Source organism: Pelophylax lessonae (genome assembly GCF_965119305.1).
Source record: "Pelophylax lessonae genome assembly, chromosome: 8".
In the NCBI taxonomy this organism is placed as follows: domain Eukaryota; kingdom Metazoa; phylum Chordata; class Amphibia; order Anura; family Ranidae; genus Pelophylax; species Pelophylax lessonae.
The window spans coordinates 179,517,764-179,542,306 of record NC_138775.1 but is presented as its reverse complement, the minus strand read 5'-3'; the positions used below and the strand labels follow the sequence as shown (position 1 = coordinate 179,542,306).

At 47.6% G+C, this 24,543-nt stretch overlaps 1 protein-coding gene across 2 annotated transcripts in view; it reads left to right on the top strand.

The window, feature by feature from the left end:
• The window catches only part of CDC14A (cell division cycle 14A), a 212,075-nt gene that overhangs the window by 160,784 nt on the left and 26,748 nt on the right, over positions 1-24,543 (top strand). For both annotated transcript variants that reach the window (XM_082265809.1, XM_082265808.1), the window contains exon 11: positions 18,488-18,647. In XM_082265809.1, the coding sequence (XP_082121935.1) occupies positions 18,488-18,647 (160 nt within the window). The remainder of the gene's footprint in view (positions 1-18,487; positions 18,648-24,543) is intronic.

The window sequence follows — 24,543 nt, the reverse complement described above, 5'->3', positions numbered from 1 at the left end:
TCCCTGATGCGGTCCCTGCGGGGATCGCTTGTGCAGTTTTCTGTATGTGTGGGGGTCCCCTTCCCTGTGTCACTTCGGTGCATTGTTGGGGGTGCAGACTTTGTGTGGCGACTGCAGCGGAGTGAACTCGCGCGGTCTGCCATCTTTGATTTGGACAGGCATGGTCAGCCTCTCTGTGGGCGATACTGCATGCTGTTTTGGCGCCATCCGCCGCCATTTTGGTGGGTGTAGAACGATCGGTCCGACCGCATGTTCGGCGGCCATTTTCTTGAAGCCTCCAATGCAATCCTATGGGGCAGCCATTTTCCCTAAGACTGAAAGTCTTTAAGTTCAGCCTACTTCAGCAGCACTTCCTTTCCATCAGCAGCAGGACATCGGTAGCAACGGTCTGCGAGCTCTGCACGTTATTGCTCTCAATCTTCCTCTGTGTTATCGCTTCTGGCTCAGTTTTCTCTTCTCCTTTTGGGGTCTTTTTGTCACTATAGCGGTAGCGGTGGGCTGCGCACACCGCAGCGATTTTAAAGGACCAGTACATTTGTATTGCACTGTGGTTTTGTTTCTGATAACTTGGGCAATGGATTCTCAGGAAAGCAAGTTTCCTCCAGATTTAGTGAGGGGCCCCAGTTCTCCTGTGGCCCTGCTGTGACCCGATTTGGCTGCTGTGGTGGCGACTTTGGTGGCTAATATGGAAATGCTGATGGCTGAACGTGCTGCGAAAAAGAGGCCCAGATTGTCTCTCTCTTCTGATTCAGATGGGGATATGGCTGCTGCTGCGAGCGTGCCCTTTTCAGGGTCCCGCTCATCCTTGGACCCCCCGGGGTTTGAGGGGGAGGCTGAAGTGGAGAGGGTTGATACCTCCTCCCCGGGGTCGCCTGAAGAACGGGCGACCATGGATGAGTTGATTATTTCTGTTAAGGACACCTTACATTTAGAGGATGAGCCCTGTCCTCCGGGCGTTGTGTCCTCATTTGGGACGCACAGGACCCGCAAGTCTGCGCAGGTTTTCCCCTGCCCGGCTGAGTTTCATTACACTGTTAATGAAATGTGGCGCACGTTAAAACGTCCATTCCTGGTACCTAGTCGGTTCAAATTGCTTTATCCTTTTGCGCCGGCTACGGAATCACGATGGTGTGTGCCTCCACAGGTAGATCACACTGTGGCCGTGTTGAACAAGGCTACCTTGGTTCCTACTGAGGATACCCCGGTTTTCCGGGATCCCACGGACCGTCGGTTGGAATCTCTAGCCCGCCATTCCTATACGGTGGCGGGTTCGTTGCTCAAACCCGTTTTCGCGTCCGTTCTGGTGGCTCAGGCGGTGGCTGATTGGACTAAGATGATTAGGAGCAATCTCGTGTCTGATGGTGTTCCGCCTGCCCGGCTGGAAATGGTGGATCAGATCCACCAAGGAGTCATGTACTTGTGTGATGTAGCCTTGAATGAGGCCCCGTTGGTGGTGTCGCGGTTCTTAACCGGCGACTGATATGGCTGAAGAGCTGGTCGGCCGACCAGTCCTCACGGAAAACAGTTGCTGATTTTCCCTATGCTGGCTCTCGCCTTTTTGGCGAGGCGTTGGACACCCTGGTGAAAGGCGTCACGGGGGGCAAGAGCACTATGCTGCCCCAGAACCCGAAGAACAAGTCTTTTCGAGGCAAGCGGGGTTCTGCGCCTAGATCCCATCAGGGGCCCTTTCGTGCCTTTCGGAACCAATCCAAGGGCAAGCCCTTCAAGGCCCAGGGCAACCAGAAGAAGCCCTGGGCGGGTTAGCAGAAGTCCGGCAATGCCGGCTCAGCGGGTCAGTCCTCCTCTGCCTGAAGGGGCGCCCTCACCCATTTCTGGGGTGGGGGGACGTTTGCGCGGTTTCCTCCAACCTTGGCTGCTCCGGATATCGGACAGGTGGGTTCAGGAAATCATTCGATCGGGGTACAAGATCGAATTCCTTTCCAGGCTGGCGGACAGATTTTTTCCCTCAAATCTCCACTTGTCCCCAGGGCGTCTACAGGACCTGCACCAAGCAGTGCAGGACCTTCTGTCTCAGGGGGTGATTGTCCCGGTGCCTCATCGGGACAGGTTTCGGGGGTTTTATTCAAATCTGTTCACTGTGCCCAGAAAGGAGGGCAAAGTGCGTCCTATTCTGGACCTGAAATCGCTGAACCGCTTCGTGCATGTTCGGAAGTTCCGTATGGAGTTTCTCCGTTCGGTGGTGGCCTCCCTGAGTCCAGGGGAATTCCTGGCCTCGATAGATCTGAAGGATGCGTATCTACACATCCCCATTTTCGAGGGTCATCAGCGGTACCTTCGGTTCGCTATCGCAGAGGACCACTACCAGTTTGTGGCGTTACCTTTCGGTCTCGCTTCGGCACCCAGGGTTTTTACCAAAGTGCTGGCGCCGGTTCTGGGCCTACTGAGGGCACAGGGCATTGCGGTCTTGGGCTACCTAGACGATCTCCTTCTGAGGGCACGTGCCAGCCAGGACCTTGTGCGCGATCTGTCCACCACGGTACAGACGCTTCAGGAGTTCGGATGGACCATCAACGTTCAAAAATCGGCGTTGTCTCCATCGGTTCGTCTTCCCTATCTGGGAATGATTCTGGACTCTGCTCAGGTAAAGGTGTTCTTGCCGGAGGACAAGCTCCGGACCTTGCAGGACGAGATCAGGTCCCTCAGGGACAACCCGTCCTCGTCACTCAGAACCTGTATGAGGTCTCTGGGATTGATGGTGTCAGCCTTCGAGGCGATACCCTTTGCTCAGTTTCACACGCGGCTCTCCAGACGGAGATCCTGGCCAGGTGGGACAGACTGCCTCAGTCCCTGGATCTGAGTGTCTCCTTGAGTCGTCAGACCAGATTGGCTCTTCTTTGGTGGCTCCAGTCCCCGTCGGTGGCGGAAGGCAAGTCCTTCCGTCCATTGGTGTGGACGGTGATTACCACGGATGCCAGCCTGTCGGGCTGGGGTGGAGTCCTGGGCAACCTGTCTGCCCAGGGCACTTGGTCGGAGGAGGAGTCCTCCCTCCCGATAAATGTGCTGGAATTGCGAGCGATAAAACTCTCTCTTCCAGTGGTCGGACCGTCTCCGGGGCCTACCTGTCCGAGTACAGACGGACAATGCTACCGCGGTGGCTTACATCAACCACCAAGGGGGCACCAGGAGTGCTCGGGCGGCCCGGGAGGTGACCGACATCCTGTCTTGGGCCGAGACTCATGTCCCGGCGATTTTAGCAGTTCACATTCCGGGTGTGGAAAATTGGCAGGCCGACTATCTGAGCCGCCAGACCCTGGACCAGGGGGAATGGTCCCTACACCCGGAGGTCTTTCAGATGCTGTCTGTGAGGTGGGGATCCCCGGACGTGGATCTGTTCGCATCCCGGCTAAATCAAAAGGTGGAAAGGTTTGCGGCAAGAACGCGGGATCCGTTGGCGAACGCCTCGGATGCGTTGGTAGCCCCTTGGCATCAGTATCGTCTGATGTATGCCTTTCCTCTGATTCAGTTACTATCCCGGTTCCTCCGCAGATTGGTCTCGGAACCGCACCCGGTGATTCTGGTGGCTCCGGACTGGCCACGCCGGTCCTGGTACGCCGACGTTGTTCACCTGGCAGTGGCACCTTAGTGGCGTCTGCCTCTGCAGGAAGATCTCCTGTCTCAAGGTCCGATCTTCCATCCTGCTTTACAGTCGCTGGCATTAACAGCCTGGCTGTTGAGACCCAGGTCCTGAGGGACAAGGGTCTCTCCCCTGCGGTTATCCCTACTCTAATCAAGGCTAGGAAATCCTCCTCTAGTAAGATCTATTACCGTACCTGGAAAGCTTATTTCGCCTGGTGTGAATCCAGGGGGTTCTCCCCTCGTTCTTACTCGGTGTCGAGAGTGTTAGCTTTCCTCCAGTCTGGAGTGGATCAGCGCCTGGCGCTGGCCACGATAAAGGGCCAGGAGTCTGCACTGGCTGTCCTTTTCCAACGCCCTGTGGCGTCTCATTCCTTGATTCGCACCTTCATTCAAGGTGTGCGACATTTGGCTCCTCCCAGGAAGGAGCCTTTACCTCCATGGGACTTGAACTTGGTTCTGTCCGTATTACAGCGTGCTCCCTTTGAAAACATCAGAGAGATATCGTTGCCTCTGCTGTCGAAATAGGTTGCTTTTCTAGTGGCGATCACTTCGGCTCGCAGAGTGTCGGAGTTGGCGGCGTTGTCTTGCCGCTCCCCTTATTGATAATTCACAAGGATAAGGTGGTTTTGCGACCACCCCCATCCTTCCTTCCCAAGGTTTTCACTGAGTTCCACCTTAATGAGGACATTGTCCTGCCTTCGCTTTGTACGAAGCCGAAACATCCGAAGGAGATTGCCTTGCATTCCTTGGATGTTGTCAGGGCGATCAGGGTTTACCTGTCGTCTACGGAATCCTTTCGGAAGACGGATTCCCTATTTGTCCTTCCTGAGGGACCTCGGAAGGGCATGGCTGCGTCTGCAGCAACTATTGCCAAATGGATCAGACAGACCATTGAACAGGCTTAATGGGTTCCGCCCTTCCCTGTTAAGGCGCACTCTACCAGATCTTTGAGTGCGTCCTGGGCCTATTGGCATCGGGCCTCGGTGGCCAAGGTGTGCAAGGCTGCGACTTGGTCGTCGGTGCACACCTTTTCCAAATTCTACAAAGTAGATGTTCTGGCATTAGCTGATGCTTCCTTTTGGCCTCAAAGTTCTCAGTGCGGCAGTGCCATGATGGGCCCTGGAATTTTTTCTGGGTCCCTTGCTGTTGGTGTTTGCTTTCCTGGGCTGTTGCTTCTGTTGAGCATTGTATTTTTCTGTTGCCCAGTTGGTTCTCTTACGGTGCATGTAAGATTCCTTTCTCTGATGTGGGTACTGCGTTGCCTATTCTAAGGTTGCGTCTCCCACCCCTCATGTCTATACTGCTTTGGGACATCCCAACAGTGATGACTTAGAGGAGTCGGAGGACGTGAGAGAAAACTGAATTTTTGTAAAATCTTACCTGTAAAATTCCTTTCTCTGAGTCCTCCGACAGTCGCCGCCCCCGCCCCTCTTTTGGGGTTCTTATTACCTACTGCTATGCTACCAAACTGAGTTGGGAGTGGTGATGCAGGGGGGGTATTGACCAGATGGGACAGCCCCCATGGGTGTGTATATGCTAATGTCTTTGTCTTTGGACTAAGTCTATATGCCTAGCTACTCCTGCGGATGGGAAGTCAATATCCAACAGTGATGACTTAGAGGAGGCGGCGACTGTCGGAGGACTCAGAGAAAGGAATTTTACAGGTACGATTTTACAAAAATTACGTTATTTCGGTTTATCAGTTATTTTCCATGAGAATGTTGAAAACAAATCAATTGTTTTAAAAATGTTCATTAATTCAAATAAGATTTTTTTTTTTCTAGCAAGTCAAATATAATTTGCATTTAAAAGCAGGTGGCAAACTGGATTTCCTATCTTGATCTTCATAAAGGAGGTCATGCCTCTCTGGAACTTTGACTAAAGGGACAGTATAATAGCTTTGTACAGCTATAATAAGCAGCAACACCTGAACAGAACATGTAAATCAGTGTAGATTGGTGACTTATCCTTAGACAAGACAAAGGATGAGGGTTCAATTATGAAAAGATTTTAAAACAAATAAACCCAAAAGCAAACATGTTATACTGCAGCTTACCTAATCTTAGATGTGGTGCCTGCATTCGTTTTCTTTTTTGGCTTTCTTTCCCTTATTGTCATCTGGTGATCAGCTTTTGTTTATTTATGTAAAACCTTTATCCCCCAAAAAAAACTCTTGCTTTAACTGCTTATAAAGTGTTAGCTGGATGTCAGCTTCAATTTGTTTAGTGTATCTAAATCTGCTAGTACATTAAACACCCCCTCCTCCAGATCCAAAGGTGCCCCTGTGCTCCTTCATGCAGAGTGGAGGCACTCTAATACAGTAGGTGTGTTGCTGGCCAGATCACCAGGTGAAAACTGAGGGAAAAACGCCTATAAAATAAAACTAATGCAGACACTACATCTAATGGTTGGTAAGCTGCAATAAATTACATTTTTGATTTGGGGTTTAATACTACTTTAATGCCACCACAACAGTAAAGTATATTGAATATAATTATTAAACTTTATATAAAAAGAATAAAGCAGGGACCCCTGTAACAAAATCTTCTATATAACATCATTATTTAAATACATTTATGTAAATTAAGGTTAAATAGCAATGACTTGATAAACCTATTTATATATAATTTTAAGTGCAAAGGATTGTTCCGTAGGCCCCTTTTGCACGATTGGACTGATAGGGTCTGCCCAATTCTCCTCTATGGGGACGCGCTGACACCCGCCTGGCATCCGATCCGACAAGATCAAACAGATGGATGGCGATACGTTCGCCATCCGTTCAGCGGATCAGATCAGATGAAAACGGACTGACTGTCTGTTTTCATCGGATCTCCCCATAGAGGAGAACAGTGAGCAGAGATGGACCTGTCATCCGCCTGCTCAGCAGGGATCAAGGGAGCAATCCCCGTTGAGCAAGCGGAGTCCTTTAAAATGGATCCGCCCCATGTGAAAAGGGCCTTAATCCTTGTCATCGATTTTTCATAACTGAATCCACTCAGTCAGGCACCTGTGTAATTTTTCATGTAAACATTACCGAGTCTTTTATCCAGCCAGCAGACTACTCTAGGCTCCTTTTATTGTTTCCTCCACCTACCATATGTTAAAATTACTTTTGGAGATGAATTTCAGTCAAGGTGAAATTTACATGTCGGATTGGATGAATCAGAGCAATGACTTACCTTTTATTGGATGGCTCAGTACAAAGCTCCAGTGGGAGACCGCTGTGTCTGAAAGGGAGCTACTTCTGTAGCATTGTCTCTTTAGCTAACCCAAAGCGATTTGGGATTACTTTGATATGTATTCAATGGTAAATGAAATTCAAAGATTTTTTCCACTTAGCAAATCAGGTATGGAACATTAAAAATTGACCCCAAACCATTACACCTTTCCATTAAGAATTAATAAAAATGAATATTAATGTATTCCTAAACCCAGGACCCTGCATTCACTATATCTGGTCTACCACAGTACACAGAACATGGAAATGCAATAGTTTTAGTAAATATAAACTGCTAAATACCTTTTTTCATCAGCAGTATATAGCAGTCTTGTGACTTCTATCAGTGTCTGGCCGAACACTGATTAAAACTTGTAGGAGGAGTTTTCCTTCTTCTCTTACTGTCCAATGAGGCTGCAGGACCGCTGAACCTCTGTCTGGAAAGTGCTAATTGGCCCTGTGCTGATCACCAAAAAAAAAAAAAAACAACTCTAGCTGAGCATGTGCAGAGTACCTCCTATGGCTCTGTTTTATCAGCAGATGGATTGGGGACAGTAAAAGAAAGGAAGGATCAGAGAAGACAGGATTAAACAGCCTTTTTACTCTATGCAAGAGATTAACCTCTTAGGTTCCACAGTGAGTATAACAAACATACTTTACTGGATATACAGACTGATTTTGCTGTTGTGGGTTTAGTAACACTTTAATAGAAGTGGGTAAAATAGGCAGCCCTACTAGGAACCATATTCAGTTGTTATCAGCCATAGGCCTCTTCCTCACGGGGCGGACTCAGCAGGGAATCTGTCCACTGATCCGCACTGAGCAGGGAGATGACTGGTCTGTATCCGCTCATGCAGAGCAGACACAGTCTGCTCTCCTTTATGGGCATTCGGATGGAAATAGACTGTCTTAAACACCTGACTGCCATCTGCTCTGATCCGCTAGGCAGAAGGGGAACAGATCCATGTCTGTCTGTTTTTAGCTGATCCAATTGGATGTCGGCAGGGGCCCTAACCCTGAGGCCTGAGACCCATATGTAGTATTAGCACTTTTTGTTTTAATCAGCTATTTAAAGACATGGCAGGTATCTTGGAAGCATCTTCTAGGCAGTCAGTTCACACATGGTAAATTATCCTATGCCTGGCTTATCTGGTTGGATTGGTTCTCTGAGGAAACTCTGCTGTTTTGTCAGAATCAGCTATTTTGACTATGTGGTGGTCATCATGGAACCTTTTCCATACCATGAGTTCACACATGTAATATGGTCCTTAGGATGACTGGCTTGATCTTGTTGGAAAGGACTGTATAGGCCCATGAACAATTCTTAAGCCCCGGTTCACACTTGTGTGGGGTTCGCATGTAATGTCGGAGCGCACTGCTCCGACATTACATGTGATCGGCTGTGCGGTGCGGGTTTAGCCATACAGTTTGTATGGCTAAATTCGCACCGCAGCCGCAGCAAACACGCACAGGGACCCTTTTTGGCAGCCGCATCAGGATCGGATCGCACAGCGGTTCACACTTGTGCGATCCGATCCTGTACGAACTGCACGATCGCACTGCGATATGCGATCAAACTGGGGGTGTCGTTAACATTACATTGACACCCCCAGCGTATCGCATATGGCAGTGTGAACTGCCGGGGGTGCGTGTGCGATGCGGGAACAGGCTGCGGATTCGCAGCCTTCCCGCATCGCATAAATGTGAACCGAGGCTTACAGAACGTAACAGCTTTCCAAGCCAATGCATGTTTTTTTCACAACCACTCCATCTTCATCCCCAGGAAAATTTAGATAATGGGGCTTAAATAGGAAAGACGTGTCTATTAGATGCCATATTCCCATTTCACTATATTTATAAATCATTACATTAACAATTTAAAAGAAGCAATTATACTGTGCTTGGAGAAAGAAATTTGCATTTCTCTTTCATTCATTGACGGACACAGCGACATATCTTCATTAGTCAAATGGGTTATGCTGCGCTTCCTAGGAGTAGGACACTAGGTGGAAAAGGATTAACAAAGTTAACAGAACTTTGAACTACCGCCATGGGGCAGTCCCAGGTGTTATACTCCCACTTCCTGTTCTTGGATTCAGTTTTTCTACCTAGTCAGGAGGAAGGACCTATCTCCCTGCTGGGATCTCTGGTCCTGGCATTTTTTGTAATTTTTTAAACAAGATTTTTTTCTCTGTTGTTGTTTTTTCGTTTTATTTGTTTCTATGAGAACTTCAATCAACTGTTGGACTGGGTGACGCACTAGATATTCTAGATCCTGATGGTCACCCCGGCCATCCAGCGAGCGCGTGCAGACCTCAGCTCCGTGCTATGTCGGCCGTGACATGCCCCCACTGGAGAGACTGGCTTGAGAGTGGGATACCTCGCACGGACGCACTCGACCTGGTCGCGACTGGAGTCGCAGCATTCCTCGGGCCAGCAGCACCCCTTGTTCCAAGACGAGGAGGTGACCTGCATGAAGTGAATCCCGCAGAGTATCCAATGGTATGGTGAGTAAATCACCCTTTTTTTCTCCCTTGGGGAGTTAGGGGTTGGTGCGGGTCCTCCTGGTGTCGGTGGTCTTACAGTACACTGCCCTCCCCTAGCTCATTCATTACCCTCACTGGGGTTTTTATTCCATCCTTTTCCACCTCCTTCCCCCCTCTTTCTTCTCTCCTCACGTTCTCCCCCATCTTCCCCCCCTGAGGGGGGCATCCAGGGGTGTTTTTTTTTTTTTGGTGATGGGGTGCAGAGTGACCTAGTTGCCGTGTTTTGTTTGGAGGCCAGGAGTGCATACTGTACGGGGGGAGGGGGGGGGGGGCTCCTGGACAGGTTGTTTGGATGGTTTTTGGTGTGCTTTTATCGACCTCAGGCAGTGCCATGGTGGCAGCTCTTCAGTCAGAGCGGCGTGCTGCAAGAGAATTGACGCCTCTTCTCCTCGCTCCTCATACGGTGTAGACGCGGGTGGTGGTGAGTCCTGGGGGCGGTATTTTCCTGCCTGGTCAGGCCAGTAGCAGTGTTCTGGGACCTGTAGTCCCATGGACATCAATATTGCTGGGGTTTTAATATTAATACAGCTCTGTTGAAACTTTTCACTGTGTTCCCATTGCGGCACCAGCTGGCCAAACATGTCTCACCACCAGACCCACTCTCAGAGGGGGGATCTTCGGGGGTCCCATTCTGCTATGGCGGCCATGACGGTGGTCCTACAATCTTTAGTGTCAAAAATGGACATGGTTTTGCAAAAAGAGCCCGCTGTCCTTTCCTGTTTCATCTGCCTCCTCAGAATCTGAGGCAGATGTGCCCGCCACCGTCGTAAGTCGACCACGGGGTCCGCGTCCATGCATCTCGAGTGTTCTTACAGTGAGAATAATTCCCCTTCTTCCTCCTTGGCACAGGAAAAAGTGTTGGTAGAGGCACTGATTAAGTCAGTGTGGAAAACTTTAAAAATGGAGGACGCAGTGGATGCTGTGTCGGCTACGCTGACCTTCCAAGGTGACTTAAGTTTTTCCTTTCCCTGCCTATTTCTACGAGATTGTCCCTAATCAATAAGGGAACCCTGAAACGTATGGCCGGGATACCTAAGCGTTTTGCTAGGAGATATCCCTTTGAAGAGTCCCTGGTAAACAAACTGACAGTATCACAGGTGGTGGACTCTCAGGTTTCTAGATTAAATAAAGCCACATTATTGCTTGTGGAGGACACTCCGTCCTTTAATGATCCTGCAGATAGGAAAGCTGAAGCTTTGGTACGCCATCTTTTCACCGTAGTCGGCTCAATTTTGAGACCGGTGTTTGCCGTTACCTTGGTCTCCCAGACCTTGACGGAGCGGGCAAAGCTTTTACGCCAAGATTTGAAGGAGGGTCAGCACTCTCAGGAAATAGCGGAGCTGGTGGAGCAAATATTTCAGGGATTGCAATTTATCTGCGATGCCTCCCTGGATGCATCTCCATTAGCCTGCAGGGCATCGGTGACGGCGGGGATTTTACGCCGCATGATCTGGTTGAAATGCTGGTCTGCGGACCAGGCTTCCAAAACGGTTCTGACAGGTCTTCCCTTTGTGGGTGACCATCTGTTTGAAACCTCCATGGAGGATATCAATAAGGGTCTCACAGGAGGCAAGAGTACCTTGCTTTCTCAGGTTGCTAGAAATAAAGAGTTTCGCCGTAAACGTGGTCCGGTCTTTTAGGCTCAAAAGAGACCCTTTCGTCCCATGGGGTCGCAGGACAAAGGATCTAAACCCTCTTGACCTTTCTCAGGGGGTTCCAAGCGACACTGGGGTGGTAAGTCAAAGGCGGGTTCCTCCGGCCTCACGAAGAAGCCCTCCTCTGCCTGAAGGGAGGACCTCACCGGTTCTAGGGGTGGGGGGACATCTTTGTTTCTTTCCAGATCCATGGATCTCATTTATCCAAAACAAATGGGTTCTCGAGTTGGTTCGGTCATTTGGTTCCACCGGTGCGGTCCTTAGTGCCTCTGTCGGACCTCAACCTAGTACTGTCAGTTCTCCAAAGACCGCTGTTTGAGACTATTCGTGAAATTCCTTTACATACCTTGTCAGAGAAGGTGGCCTTCTTGGTGGCAATTCATTCTGCATGCAGGGTCTCAGAATTGGCTGCGTTGTCCTGTCGGTCGCCTTATCTGGTAGTTCATCGGAACAAAGTAGTGCTTCGTCCCTGTCAGTCATTCCTTCCTAAGGTCGTGTCAGGGTTTCACTTGAATGAGGACATTGTGTTGCCTTCGTTATTTCCTAAGCCTAAGCTAAGGGTCCTCATAAGGGACAGGCTGCGTCTGCTGCAAACATTTCCAGATGGATCAGGCAGACGGTGGTGCAGGCCTTTTCCATTATCCATTATGGGTCAGGTTCCTTCTTTTCCTTGTTAAGGCGTATTCTACAAGGGTGCTCAGTGCCTCCTGGGCCTTCCATCATCAGGCGTCAGTGGTTCAGGTTTGCAAAGCGGCCACCTGGGCATCTGTACACACGTTCACTAAGTTTTACGAAGTGGATATTTTTGATGCTGCTTTTGGCCGCAAGGTTTTGCAGGTCGCGATGGCAGAGACTTTTGCTTCTTGAGGGTGTTTCTTTTTGGTATGTGAGCTCCAGTTGTTTCTGGTTGAGCTCCTTGGTTACCTTGTTGGCTATGTTTAGCCTGTTGGGAGTTGTTCTTGCTGTGTTTGTTCCCACCCCTCATGCTGATACTGCTTTGGGACATCCCATTTGACTAATGAAGATATGTCGCTGTGTCTGTCAATGAAGGAAAGAGAAAACTGGATTTTTGTCTTACTGTAAAATCCTTTTCTCTGATGTTCATTGACGGACACAGCACCTACCCCTCTGTGGAGTTGGGTTATGTATTCTTCTGACACAGCTTGTTACAAAACTGAATCCTAGAGCAGCAAGTTTGAGTATACCACCTGGAACTGCCCCATGGCAGTGTTCTACTCCTAGGAAGCGCAGCATAACCCATTCGACTAATAAAGATATGTCTCTATTTCCGTCAATGAACATCAGAGAAAAGGATTTTAGGGTAAGACAAAAAAATCCAGTTTTTATGTTTAAATACACATAGGATTTCTAAAGTAGAATTAAGGGCAAAACTTTTTTTTCATTTCGGATAGAGTAAGGAAGGGCTATACCCCTTTCAAGTTTTTTTTCCATCTGTGTCCCATTGGGGAAATTTCCCATTCACTTTCTGTCCCACAGCCAAAACAGCAAGGGCGAGTAGTCCCTCTCCACTCTATCCAAAACTAAAAAACGGTTTTGCCTTTAGTTATACTTTAAAGTTGGCCTGTGTGCAGAAACGTGGATTTTAAAACTGTAAATCCCTAACTTGTTTTTGACCTCCACTTGTAGGAATGCAGAGAGGTGTACAAATTCCCCCTCTGGTCCTGGGTTCTTAAGGATCCTGTTGCTGAAATTTAGGGACTATTGAGGTTTCAGGCATGTGTGCAGAATGGATTGTAAAACTGTAAATCTCTGATTTGTTTTTGCCCTCTTCAAGTAACAAAGCTTCAGATTTCCATAAAGCTTGACTGTAATTTCAAATTTCATTTGCAGTAGTACCTACTGAGGATATCTGGTATAGTGGCACAATTACATTTCTCTATGAATTGTATGGAATTGGTCAGATTTCTGTTAACAATAATGGACCAGGAATTTTAATACCTCATTGTGCTGCTGAAAAAATCTTGTGTTGCAGGGTGATTAGAAAATACTTTGGCTCTGTCTGACCTGCTGTGCTAGCAATAGACTTGACATATCTAACATTTTTTGCATTTAGTACTTTAATTCCATTAACATGTATAAACTGTTTTATAACTGAAATGCTTGGAACGGTAATCAACATGTTCCCAGTAAGTGCTGCCACATTAGACCTACTAATTTTGCCATAGTACCTAGTGTTTACTGTTCTTGATTGGCTTTACTACAATAAACTTATTTCTAGCTAATCTTGTCTGTAAATTAAACTACCTGAACATTTTAAAATCAATAACTCATACAAGCTTTAGACAATGTGAATTTCTTTCCTGCAACCTCAGGTTGCAGGGAAAAAAATAGCTTAATTCTGCCATCAACGCAGTCAGTGCTGATGGTGAATCCCTCCCGCGGAGCGATTGTGTTCTCCTGGCGTGGGTAAGATGGGGTTGGGTGGAAAGCTGTTCTTGCCAGGAGAACACATTGATTATCACTAGCAGCTGTAGCCGCTGGCAACAATTGCATGTAAAATTCCGACATACTGATTGGTACAATCAGCCTGCACATAGATGGTTCAAATCATCTATGGCAGACTTTACTTTACTAAAATGATAGCTCACTTCTGGTTCCGGTGCTGTATGGAGTAGCTGACTCCTCTCACAGCTCTCGCAGCACTCCCTGAAAAGTCTGCATACAAAGCCGCCCAGACCACCATTGCAATCCAAAGTCCCTCGGACTAACTTCCCAACACTCATGGACCGGTTCCTCGATAAAAGCCACACCTGATCGCAGCCCGCTCAGCACCCACCAGACACCACAGCCCCAGCCCCCGCTCTCTAACATGGCGGAGGTGCCAGCCTTTGGAGGTTAGTGCCGTCCCCGGCCATCCCTCTCTCCAACCTGAGGAAACTAACACTGAGCGCATTGCTCAGGCAGTAGCTGCTCTCCTGGCCCCAACCATAGCAACATCAGTGGAGAAAGCAGTCCAGGCAGGCATGCTGCAAATAAAAAGAGAATTAGGTGAACATGCTACCAGGCTTACTGAGGCTGAGCAACAGATCTCCAATATAGAGGAAGAGCTTTACCAAGCCCAAGCCACAGAAATGTCTCAAGACTAAACCAACCAACTTATTATCCAATAACTGGAAGATCTTGAAAACAGATCATGGTGTAGTAAATACAGTTTTTTAGGAGTTCCTGAATCCCTGCAGGCATTTGCTTTTTTGGATTTATGCGCCTAACGCATCCCAGAAGCCCTAGGCTTCTCTGTCCCCTGCATAGGTTCATCGTCTAGAGGCCCCCTCTGCTTAAAGATCATAGCCAAGTATCTCAACTATGCTGATAAGGCTGCCATTTTACAAAAATTCAGGCAATTAGGCTCTCTACAAATTGACGGGGTCAAGATTCTGATCTTTGCAGCATACTCCGCTGATGTCTCAAAAAAAACAGAAAGCCATTCCAGCAAGTGTATTCCAGGCTTTTCCAGCAACAAATCAACTTCACCTTAGCATTTCCTGCAATATTCCGGCTAAAATCAGTGAACGGGGACCAACTTTCCTTCCACGACTCTTCAGAAGCCAAGACTTCGCTCCCTAAACCCAGAGGCTAACTCAAATCTCCCTACCAAGGCCCAACCCTCTCGCCCTCTGGATCAACAGAGCCCAAGGAAGAACCCCCAAAAATATCTCAAATTCTCGGGTTATAACAACCGTTCCAGACATCGCCGACTCTAACTTCCCCTTGTACTATTATTCCATTGGGTCATATGGGTAAATTATTATATTCTATGAATCTCAAAAGTTATTCATATGCTGGTATTGCAAGTTGACATTAATTGCCAGTTAGAATCATCTATCACTCTCGGGCACCACTTTTCTGGCTTCCCCATGGGCCTCACTGACCACCTTCAAGTACTCCTGTACCTGTACGGCCAGAGCCCAGCCAAACAGGTTCTTATTTAGGCGGGCAGTTATACAAGCCCTGATCATCGGGTGAGTTTCTTGGGAGCTGGCTCATGCAATAATCCTATGCAGAAGAAAGCAAAATCCTGCTGTTATTTGTATGCCTGGGTTCCTTCTTATTTATTGTTCTATGATATTACCCCTGTTATGTTTTCGCACCCTCCTGTCTTGCACACCTGCCTGACTACCACACTGTACTCACTCCCTCTAGGACACTCAATCAGCAACCCTCTCATTCCTTGACTAACCCTACCTTAGAGACCACCTTAGCTTCCATGCCACATACCTTGATCCTTTTTCCCAAAGCACCTTCATGAAAATAACCTCATGGAACGTAAAAGACCTTAGGTCCCCCATCAAGGGACTCAAGATCTTCCCCAATCTTAAAAGACTGAAGATGGACATCGCCCTATTACAAGAGACGCACCTCACATCCTCTGGGTAGGCACAGTCCTAGGTTCCGATGCAATCAGACGTAAGACAGAAGTTTTAATTCTGATCCATAAAAATCTCCCCTGCGAGGTTCTAGCAACAAACTCTGACTCTCAGGGAAGATTCACTACTGCACTTAGGAAACAAGGATCTACTAATAAAAATTACCTATGCTCCGAACAACCCTGGAAAACAGGTCCAATAGACTCCTAAAACTATCCCTCATCCCCCACATAGTTGAAGGTGATTTTAATGCCATAATGCACTCTACTGACGATAGATCCCCTCCCAAGCAACCCCAAAAACCACCAGAAGATCCTAATCCCACCTATTTTACTTTCTACTCCCCCCATAATGTATTCACAAGGATATAATATATCTCTGGCACTGGCGGCACCATTCCGGCAGTTTCAGAGGCACAAGTTCATAGCTGACCACATGCCAATCTCAATTTCATGTGCAGTTGTTGGCCTCCAACACAGTCCTCCTCTCTGGTGCTTCCCATCCTTCCTCTATAAGAACCCCGATTTCCAGGCTTCCATGGGAGCTGCATGGAAAGAATTTTCCTCCGCAAACTCCACCAACATGGCTAATCCCAATCTGTTTTGGGAAGCTGGTAAGGCCCTCATTAGGAGTCAGATCATTTCCCAATGTCACCTCTTTCAAGAAACACATCCTATCTAACTATCGGGAGGCAAGCTCTCGACCCAAACTTGCCCATTGCTCCCTTTTTTCCCAAAACACCCCGGCACACAAGGCAAAATGGCACGCAGCCAAACTAGCCTTTGGCTCCTGGGCCAAAAAGCTAGAACTGGCTAAACGTGCACAACCTTCCATTGATTTGGCAATAAATCTAGACTCTGTAAAGGCCCATATCGCCCCACTCACATCACCTACGTTCAGGACTCTTCTGGCTCCACAAAATCCCTCCCACGGGAGGTTTTTTGGTAATACTCCAGTATTATTCCTCATTATATACACCAGACCCTATAGACAAAAATATTGCTACAAAGTTTCTTGATAAAATCCATCTCCCGACTGTCTCCCCCTCCCAGCTTGATACCCTAAATTCTCCCATTAACAACAATACAGCAACTAGCTCCAAATAAAGCCCCAGGCCCGGATGGGTTCACAAGCAAATTTTTTAAGACACTCTCTTACACCCTAAGGGGAAAACTGTTAGTACAGATCTACAAAATAACCTACTGTTACAAGACACTGTGATAGCCTGAAAGGAAATACGGAACAAAATTAAATATTTCCCCCTACTTTTCCAGACACCTTCCTATTCATGGCAATCCCATGTTCCCACCAGGGATGGAACATAAGGTTTTCTCTATGGCAACAACATGGTCTCACCAAATTTTCATTTCTATATGACCTGAACTCTGGTCACCATACACGTTCACAGAAATAGCAAAACAATTCTCCCTACCTATGTCTCACGCTTTCTACTATAGACAATGTGTCAATTTTGTGTGAAACCACTGTAGAGAAAGTGGCAGGAGATTCTAATCATCATTTCCGGACCGTTTACTTGAAATAGGAACCTACTCCATCTCGGACATATTGTATACAAACCCTTGATTCACAAACTTATTCCCCCACGTGCTTCTTCCTCAACAGCTAACAGGGGCAAAGTTTTCTCTGACCCGGAAATCTGGGACAAAATACTGCAAGGCTAAAACAACTAATTCCGCCTAGTCCAAAACTAGCAATGGAGAGAAACACAGATGACAATACTTCACCGTGCCTACATACCATTCCTATAAGATGCAGCCAACCCTCAAGCTACTCTATGTCCTCTATGCTCACAATCAAGGCCTTCCCTTGCACACCGCTTGTGGTCATATAAGTCCATCTCAAACTTCTGGGACCAGATCCTATCTTTCATCAATGGAATTACCTCCGTACAGCTCCCAAAGGATGCTCTCCTCCTAATCTTTGAATACTGGAATAAACAACTCTTGTCTGGATCTCTATACATCAACATCACTAACTCCAACCATAAATCTTGGATTTTAGCATGCCTTTTAGTCGCCCAGAGAGCCATTCTAAAAACTTGGACTACTTCCTCTTGTCCAACAATCTCTATGACCAAACAGGAACTTCAATCACTACTCTACAGAGAGAATGTGGGTACTGACTTTACCCTCCCCTTTTCCAGGACAAGCTTTTATAAGAGATGGCAGGCCTTCATGTTCTCAACTATGTCCACTGAAGAACTTGATGCTTTTGAGGAACCCTTCTCTTATGTCATAGGTCTCCAACAAATGTACGACAGGGAGGATATCCACAAAGAGGCCCACTACCCTCAACACCCCCCCCCCCCCTTCAGTCTCCAGGAGAAATGGCATGGGAATATTCCTCTCTCCCTGTTTCTTTTTTCAGAGACTCTCTTCTGAGTGTTTATCGCAGCTTTGATTACTTAATAATCAGTCAAATTAGGTAGATGTGCAATCCCCCCCCCCCCCCCCCCGTTTTTTCCCTACCCCCTTCCCTTCTCCACTCATTATCTTTGCAAATAAGATCCATCCATTTTTCAACCGATCCTTTATTGTACACTTTGTATATCTTTAGCTTTAAGATTGCCCTGTTAACTTTTACTCAATACCATTTTCTGGTTGCAAGCGTTATTCTATGTAAGAAAAATGTAATAATCCAAATGGCATTTTCCCTGTCACTTTTCTATGACTTTTGTATTTTGACTCTCTTGATAATAAAACCTTTTGAAAAAAAAAAAAAATAAATGATAGCTCACTATTGCAGATTGGTTGGTCACCCCATTGTGGCTGGCGAGGCAGTAGGAGGGAGTGTTCAGTTATCTCTGTTTGTTCTCAGAGATCAGTAGAACACCTGGGCACAAATTCCAAGCAAACCAGTCGCTAGCAATGTTGCCACTAGTCTGCTGCAGTGGTCCAGTGTGATCATTCCTGTTGCATACACAGGGAGAAACTATTACAGAATTGCTACAGAAATTGAGCAGCAATCCTGACCCTCCCCTTCCTTGATTGTGTTTCACTTTTTACATAGCTATTTCTTAATAATCTATCTAAATTAAACATCACCCTTTTTTGCTATCATTTCTAGAAAACAAGCCTGGCTGTGGCTGCAGGGAGATCTCCACAGAAGTAAACAGAAACAAATCCAGCTGGAAGAAGGGACAGTGAACAGGATCTTGTCTGAATTTGAGGATTTGTCTATAGGAGGAAGGCTAAGTCGACATCACAGTTTGGACAGGTCAGGAGAGGTAAGTGTCACTATTTGTTGTTTTAAATGTGAATACTGGTCTGTTGTAAAATATACCAACCATGGCATATGAGGCTCGGTGGTTTTGAACAAAGGGTGGGTGATTAAGTAGGGGTTTGTGTGAAAATGAGAGCCATTAAAGCACAAGCCCATTGCTGACAACCACACAGTTCTCCTTCTGATAGTGAATCAGTGTAATACCTGTAGTGTGGGCCTTATGCAGTTTCCCATACTCCTTTACTCATGCCGTTATTGTTTGGGGGGAAAAATGTATTAGTGTTTTTAGTAGTCAGTAAAACATTACAAACTGTACAAGATCCGTTATTACCATGTAACAATTATATTTCTTTCTTTTAATTTTGATGATTATGACTTACAGCGCTGAATTTGGACCGAATAAAACACAGTGGACCAACACCAGCAGATGTCATGGCTCCCAGAATCATCACTGACTGTGGAAATTTCACACTGGACCTCATGCAATGTGGATTCTGTGCCTCTCCACTGTTCCACCAGACTCTGGGACCTTGATTTCCAAATGAAATGCTAAATTTTCCACAGTCAGTGATGATTTGGGGAGCCATGTCATCTGTTGGTCCACTGTGTTTTATCAAGTCCAAAGCCCTCTACCAGGAAATTCTAGAGCACCTCATGCTTCCCTCTGCTGACCAGCTTTATGGAGATGCTGATTTCATTTTCCAGCAGGACTTGGCACCTGCCCACACTGCCAAAAGTACCAATACCTGGTTTAATGATCATGATATCACTGTACTTGATTGGCCAGCAAACTCGCCTGACCTAAACCCCATAGAGAATCTGTGGGTTATTGTGAAGAGGAAGAGGAAAACCGCTATCAAAGAAACCTGGGCTTCCATAACACCTCAGCAGTGCCACAGGCTGATCGCCTTCATGCCAATAATGCAGTAATTTTTTACAAAGGAGCCCCGACCAAGCATTGAGTGCATACTGTACTATACTGCACATGGACATGTAATATTCAAATTTTCTGAGATACTGAATTATGGGTTTTCACTAGCTGCTGTTCGTGGCTTTATATGAAATGTGCGGTGAAATCACCGTTTACATATGCATGCAGGACCTATCTGCATGTTTGCATTTGTGTGTGAACACTGGGGGGGGGGGGAAGCATTTTTGCTTGCATGTGATTGGATGATGGAAGTCAGCAGAGCTTCACCACATTCACTAAGCTCTTGGGAAAATTAGTGTATCTGCACATGCACGGTCTGTTTTCCTTTAGCAAATCAACCCCTTAATCTGCTTCCAGATCTTTATTATCACAACCAAAATTTTTTGTGTTGTCTTACCATTGCCATTTTACAACTTGGACATCGCCTTAATTTCCCATTATCTTTTCTTGCAAGATTACTTTGAAGATTTGCTTGATCACAACTACAGAGTGTTTGGTTCCAACTACTTGGGAATGTCCAGGCTCTCATAATACAGGCAGTCATTTGAAGAGTGATGTTTCCTAACGTTCAAACCTCTGTGATTTCTGATATATCAACACTTACTATAGATACGGGGACAGCCACCCATCCAATTATTTCTCATTCTAAGTACGTTCTTCTGATTCTCTTTTCCCCTCCGACTTTCTCCTAGTGATCCCGCACATAGTTTTTTGTTTATAGACTGGGGACTTTAGTTTATCCCGTTAACCATTTTTCTTTGTTAAAGTTGAAGCTAAAAAAAAAGTCCCTCCAGCTTTAGTCACATCATTTACCTGTAATTTAGTATGTCCCATGTTGTGTAGGAAGCTGGATCCTGAAGAAATCTTTACCACAGAGATGCCTGTCCTCTTCCTGTCTCTGCACTTAATTTATAACTGAAGGAAAAAACTTGTTTTTTTTTTAGTTTTGGATGAAATTGAGAGAGATTAGACCCCCTGTCAGTTTTTATTGCTGTCTGTGCCCCCATTAGCACCCTCTCTGCTTGTTCTGTTTATCAATATCATGGAACGTGAAAGTAAAAGAAAATCCCAAATTTTGGGTTGTCCCCAGAAAAGTAATAAAGGGGAAATCTTCCAATGGGGACACTAGTTCTGGTAACCTGGGAGTCCCCAAGGGATTCCCTTAGTTTGTAAGGATTTCCTCTCACTTCCTGTTTGGCTATGGGACAGGAAGTAAAAAGGAAATCTCTGCAATTGGACACAGATGGCGGAAAGAAAAATATGACAGGGGTTATAACCCTCATTTGCTCTATCCAAGATGGAAAAAAAAGTTTTGCCTATAGTTCTACTTTAAGGCACTGCAATGGTTAACAGCTTCAGTTCTTCAGGCTGAGCAGCAGTACACGGTCACATGAGAACATGCCCCCTTCTCTTCCACTAAGAAAAGGTTTTTCATTGCTTACATTGCTTATAAGGCAATCTGTCAATGGGGGAAGAGTCTGATCAGTCACAGGATTCTCTCCTCATTCACAAATCATGTTACAAGCAGTAAAGAACTTTTCTCTTAGGAGGTGGAGGAAGGTGGCAGCATGTCCCTGTTGAATCTTCTGTACTGCTTTTCTGCCCAAAGACCCTAAAATCAGGACATTGAAAAATTATTATAGATATTGAATGTGACACATTACTGTTTTATACACTAAATAAGATTTAAAGTAGAGCTTTGGGCATACGTTGGAATTATATGTTTTTTGTAGGCTCCCTATAGCTAAAACAATGTTTCTCTTACGTCCTCCGACAGTCGCCGCCCCCTCTAAGTCATCACTGTTGGGTATTGACTTCCGCTCCGCAGGAGTAGCTAGGCATATAGACTTAGTCAAAAACAAAAGGCATTAGCATATACACACCCATGGGGGCTGTCCCATCTGGTCAATACCCCCCAGCAGTGACCACTCCCAACTCAGTTTTAATCTGCCTAGCGTCAGGAGTAGTTAGGCTTCCCTGGGCTGGGGCTACAGTCTCAGCCTATCAAAATCTTTTATTTGATTTTCTTTAAAAATGTCAGTTTTTTCTTACTTTACTAGCTGTTTATTTTGTCAGCTTTAGTTTTAGTCGACTCTTCGGAAGAAGATGGATTCATGCGGTGCTGGGATTCGGACTGACCGCCCTGGTTCTTCAGGGCAGAGGGTCAGATGGACCCCCAGCCCGCCATTGAGCGTTCAGCTATGGTTCGCCCTGGCATTATGAACGACCCATCCCTGTTCGCAGCAGGGATGCAACCGTGAGGTGGCTACCTCATTGGACGCATCTGCGATTCTGCAGTGCAATGTCCCTGGCTAACGGCATTCCCTGTCAGATGAGGACAGCGGCTTTCCGTTCTGAGAGGCTCCCCACGCCATCTGGTACAGGTAAGCACTTCTGTGTGGGGCCTCTGTCTGGGGTGGCAGTCTGTGTTGCTGTGTGTTCCCCATGTCTGTGCCTGTGTGCCTCCCTGATGCGGTCCCTGCGGGGATCGCTTGTACATGCGCTGCGGTGCTGTGTGTTTTTGGGGGTCCCCTTCCCTGTATCACTTCGGTGTTTGTGGGGGTGCAGACTGAGTGTGTGGCAACCACAGCGGGCGAATCCGTGCGGTCCGCCATTTTAAGTATGGGCAGGCACGTTTGGCTTCTCTATGGGCAAACTACATGCTGGTTTTGGCGCCATCCGCCGCCATTTTGCGGTAGCAGATCGATCGTTCCGACCGCATGTTCAACGGCCATTTTGGCGGAGCCTTCCATGAAAATCCTATGGGGCAGCCATTTTCCCTGGGTCATGCAGCCTATAAGTTCAGCCTACTTTAGCAGCACTTCCTTTTCCTCTGATGCAGGACAGCGGTGGCAACACTCTGCGGAGCTCTGCAGGTTATCGCTCTCAATATCTTTCTGTATTGTCGCTTCTGGCTCAGTTTTTTTCTTCTCCTGTTTGGGGGTCTTTTGTCACTGTAGCTGTAGCGGTGGCCTGCGCACTCCGCAGCGATCTTAAAGGGACAGTACAAACTTCTTGCACTGTTGTTTTTTTGTCACATTGGGCAATGGATTCTCAGGACAGCAAATTCCCCCCAGCTCTAGTGGGGGTCCCCAGTTCTCCTGTGGCCCCTCTGAGACCTGATTTGGCCGCTGTAGTGGCGACTTTGGTGTCAAATATGGAAATGCTGATGGCTGAACGTGCTGCTAAAAGAGGCCCAGATTGTCTCTCTTCTCTGATTCAGATGGTGATATGGCTGCTGCTGCTGCGAGCGTGCCCTTTTCAGGGTCCCGCTCATCCTTAGACCCGCTGGGGTCTGAGGGGGAGGCAGAGGTGGAGGGGGTTGATACCTCCTCCCCGGGGTCGCCTGAAGAGCGGGCGACCATGGATGAATTGATTGTTTCTGTGAAGGAAACACTGCATTTGGAGGACGAGCCCAGTCCTCCGGGCGTTGTGTCCTCATTTGGGACGCACAGGACCCGCAAGTCGGCGCAGGTGTTTCCCTGCCCGGCTGAGTTTCATTACACTGTTAATGAAATGTGCCGCACTTTAAAACGTCCATTCCTGGTGCCTAGTCAGTTCAAATTGCTTTATCCCTTTGCACTGGCTACGGAATCACGATGGTGTGTGCCCCCACAGGTGGATCACACTGTGGCCGTGTTAAACAAGGCTACCTTGATTCCTACGGAGGATTCCCCGGTTTTCCGGGATCCCACGGACCGGCGGTTGGAGTCTCTGGCCCACCATTCCTGTATGGTGGTGGGCTCGTTGCTCAAACCTGTTTTCGCGTCTGTTTTGGTGGCTCAGGCGGTGGCTGATTGGACTAAGGTGCTTAGGAGCAACCTCGTGTCTGATGATGTTCAGCCTGCCCGACTGGAAATGGTGGGTCAAATCCACCAAGGAATCATGTATCTGTGTGACGCGGCCTTAAATGAGGCCCCCTTAGTAGCACGCCTGTCTAGTGTCTCGGTACTTAACCGGCGACTGATATGGCTAAAGAGCTGGTCGGCGGACCAGTCCTCGCGGAAAACAGTTGCTGATTTTCCCTATGCTGGCTCTCGCCTTTTTGGCGAGGTGTTGGATACCCTGGTGAAAGGCGTCACGGAGGGCAAGAGCACCATGCTACCCCAGAACCCGAAGAACAAGTCCTTTCGAGGCAAGCTGGGTTCTGCGCCTAGATCCAATCAGGGGTCCTTTCGTGCCTTTCGGAACCAATCCAAGGGCAAGCCCTTCAAGGCCCAGGGTGGCCAGAAGAAGCCCTGGGCGGGTCAGCAGAAGTCGGGCAATGCCGGCTCGGCGGGTCAGTCCGCCTCTGCCTGAAGGGGCGCCCTCACCCGTTTCAGGGGTGGGGGGACGTTTGCGTGGTTTCCTCCAGCCTTGGCTGCTCTGGATATCGGACAGGTGGGTTCAGGAAATCATTCGATCAGGGTACAAGATCGAATTCCTTTCCCGGCCGGCGGACAGATTCTTTCCCTCAAATCTTCATTTGCCTCCGGGGCGTCTGCAGGACCTGCACCGAGCGGTTCAGGACCTTCTTGCTCAGGGGTGGATTGTCCCGGTGCCTCATCAGGACAGGTTTCGGGGGTTTTATTCCAATCTGTTCACTGTTCCCAGAAAGGAGGGCAAAGTGCGTCCCATTCTGGACCTGAAAGTGCTGAACTGCTTTGTGCGCGTTCGAAAATTCCGTATGGAGTCTCTCCGCTCGGTGGTGGCCTCCCTGAGCCCAGCGGAATTCCTGGCCTCGATAGATCTCAAGGATGCGTACTTGCACATCCCCATTTTCGAGGGTCATCAGCGGTACCTTCGGTTTGCTATCGCAGAGGACCACTACCAGTTTGTGGCATTACCTTTCGGTCTCGCTTCGGCACCAAGGGTTTTTACCAAAGTGCTGGCGCCGATTCTGGGCCTGCTGAGGGCATCAGGGCATTGCGGTCTTGGGTTACCTGGACAATCTACTTCTGAGATCATGTGCCAGCCAGGACCTAGTGCG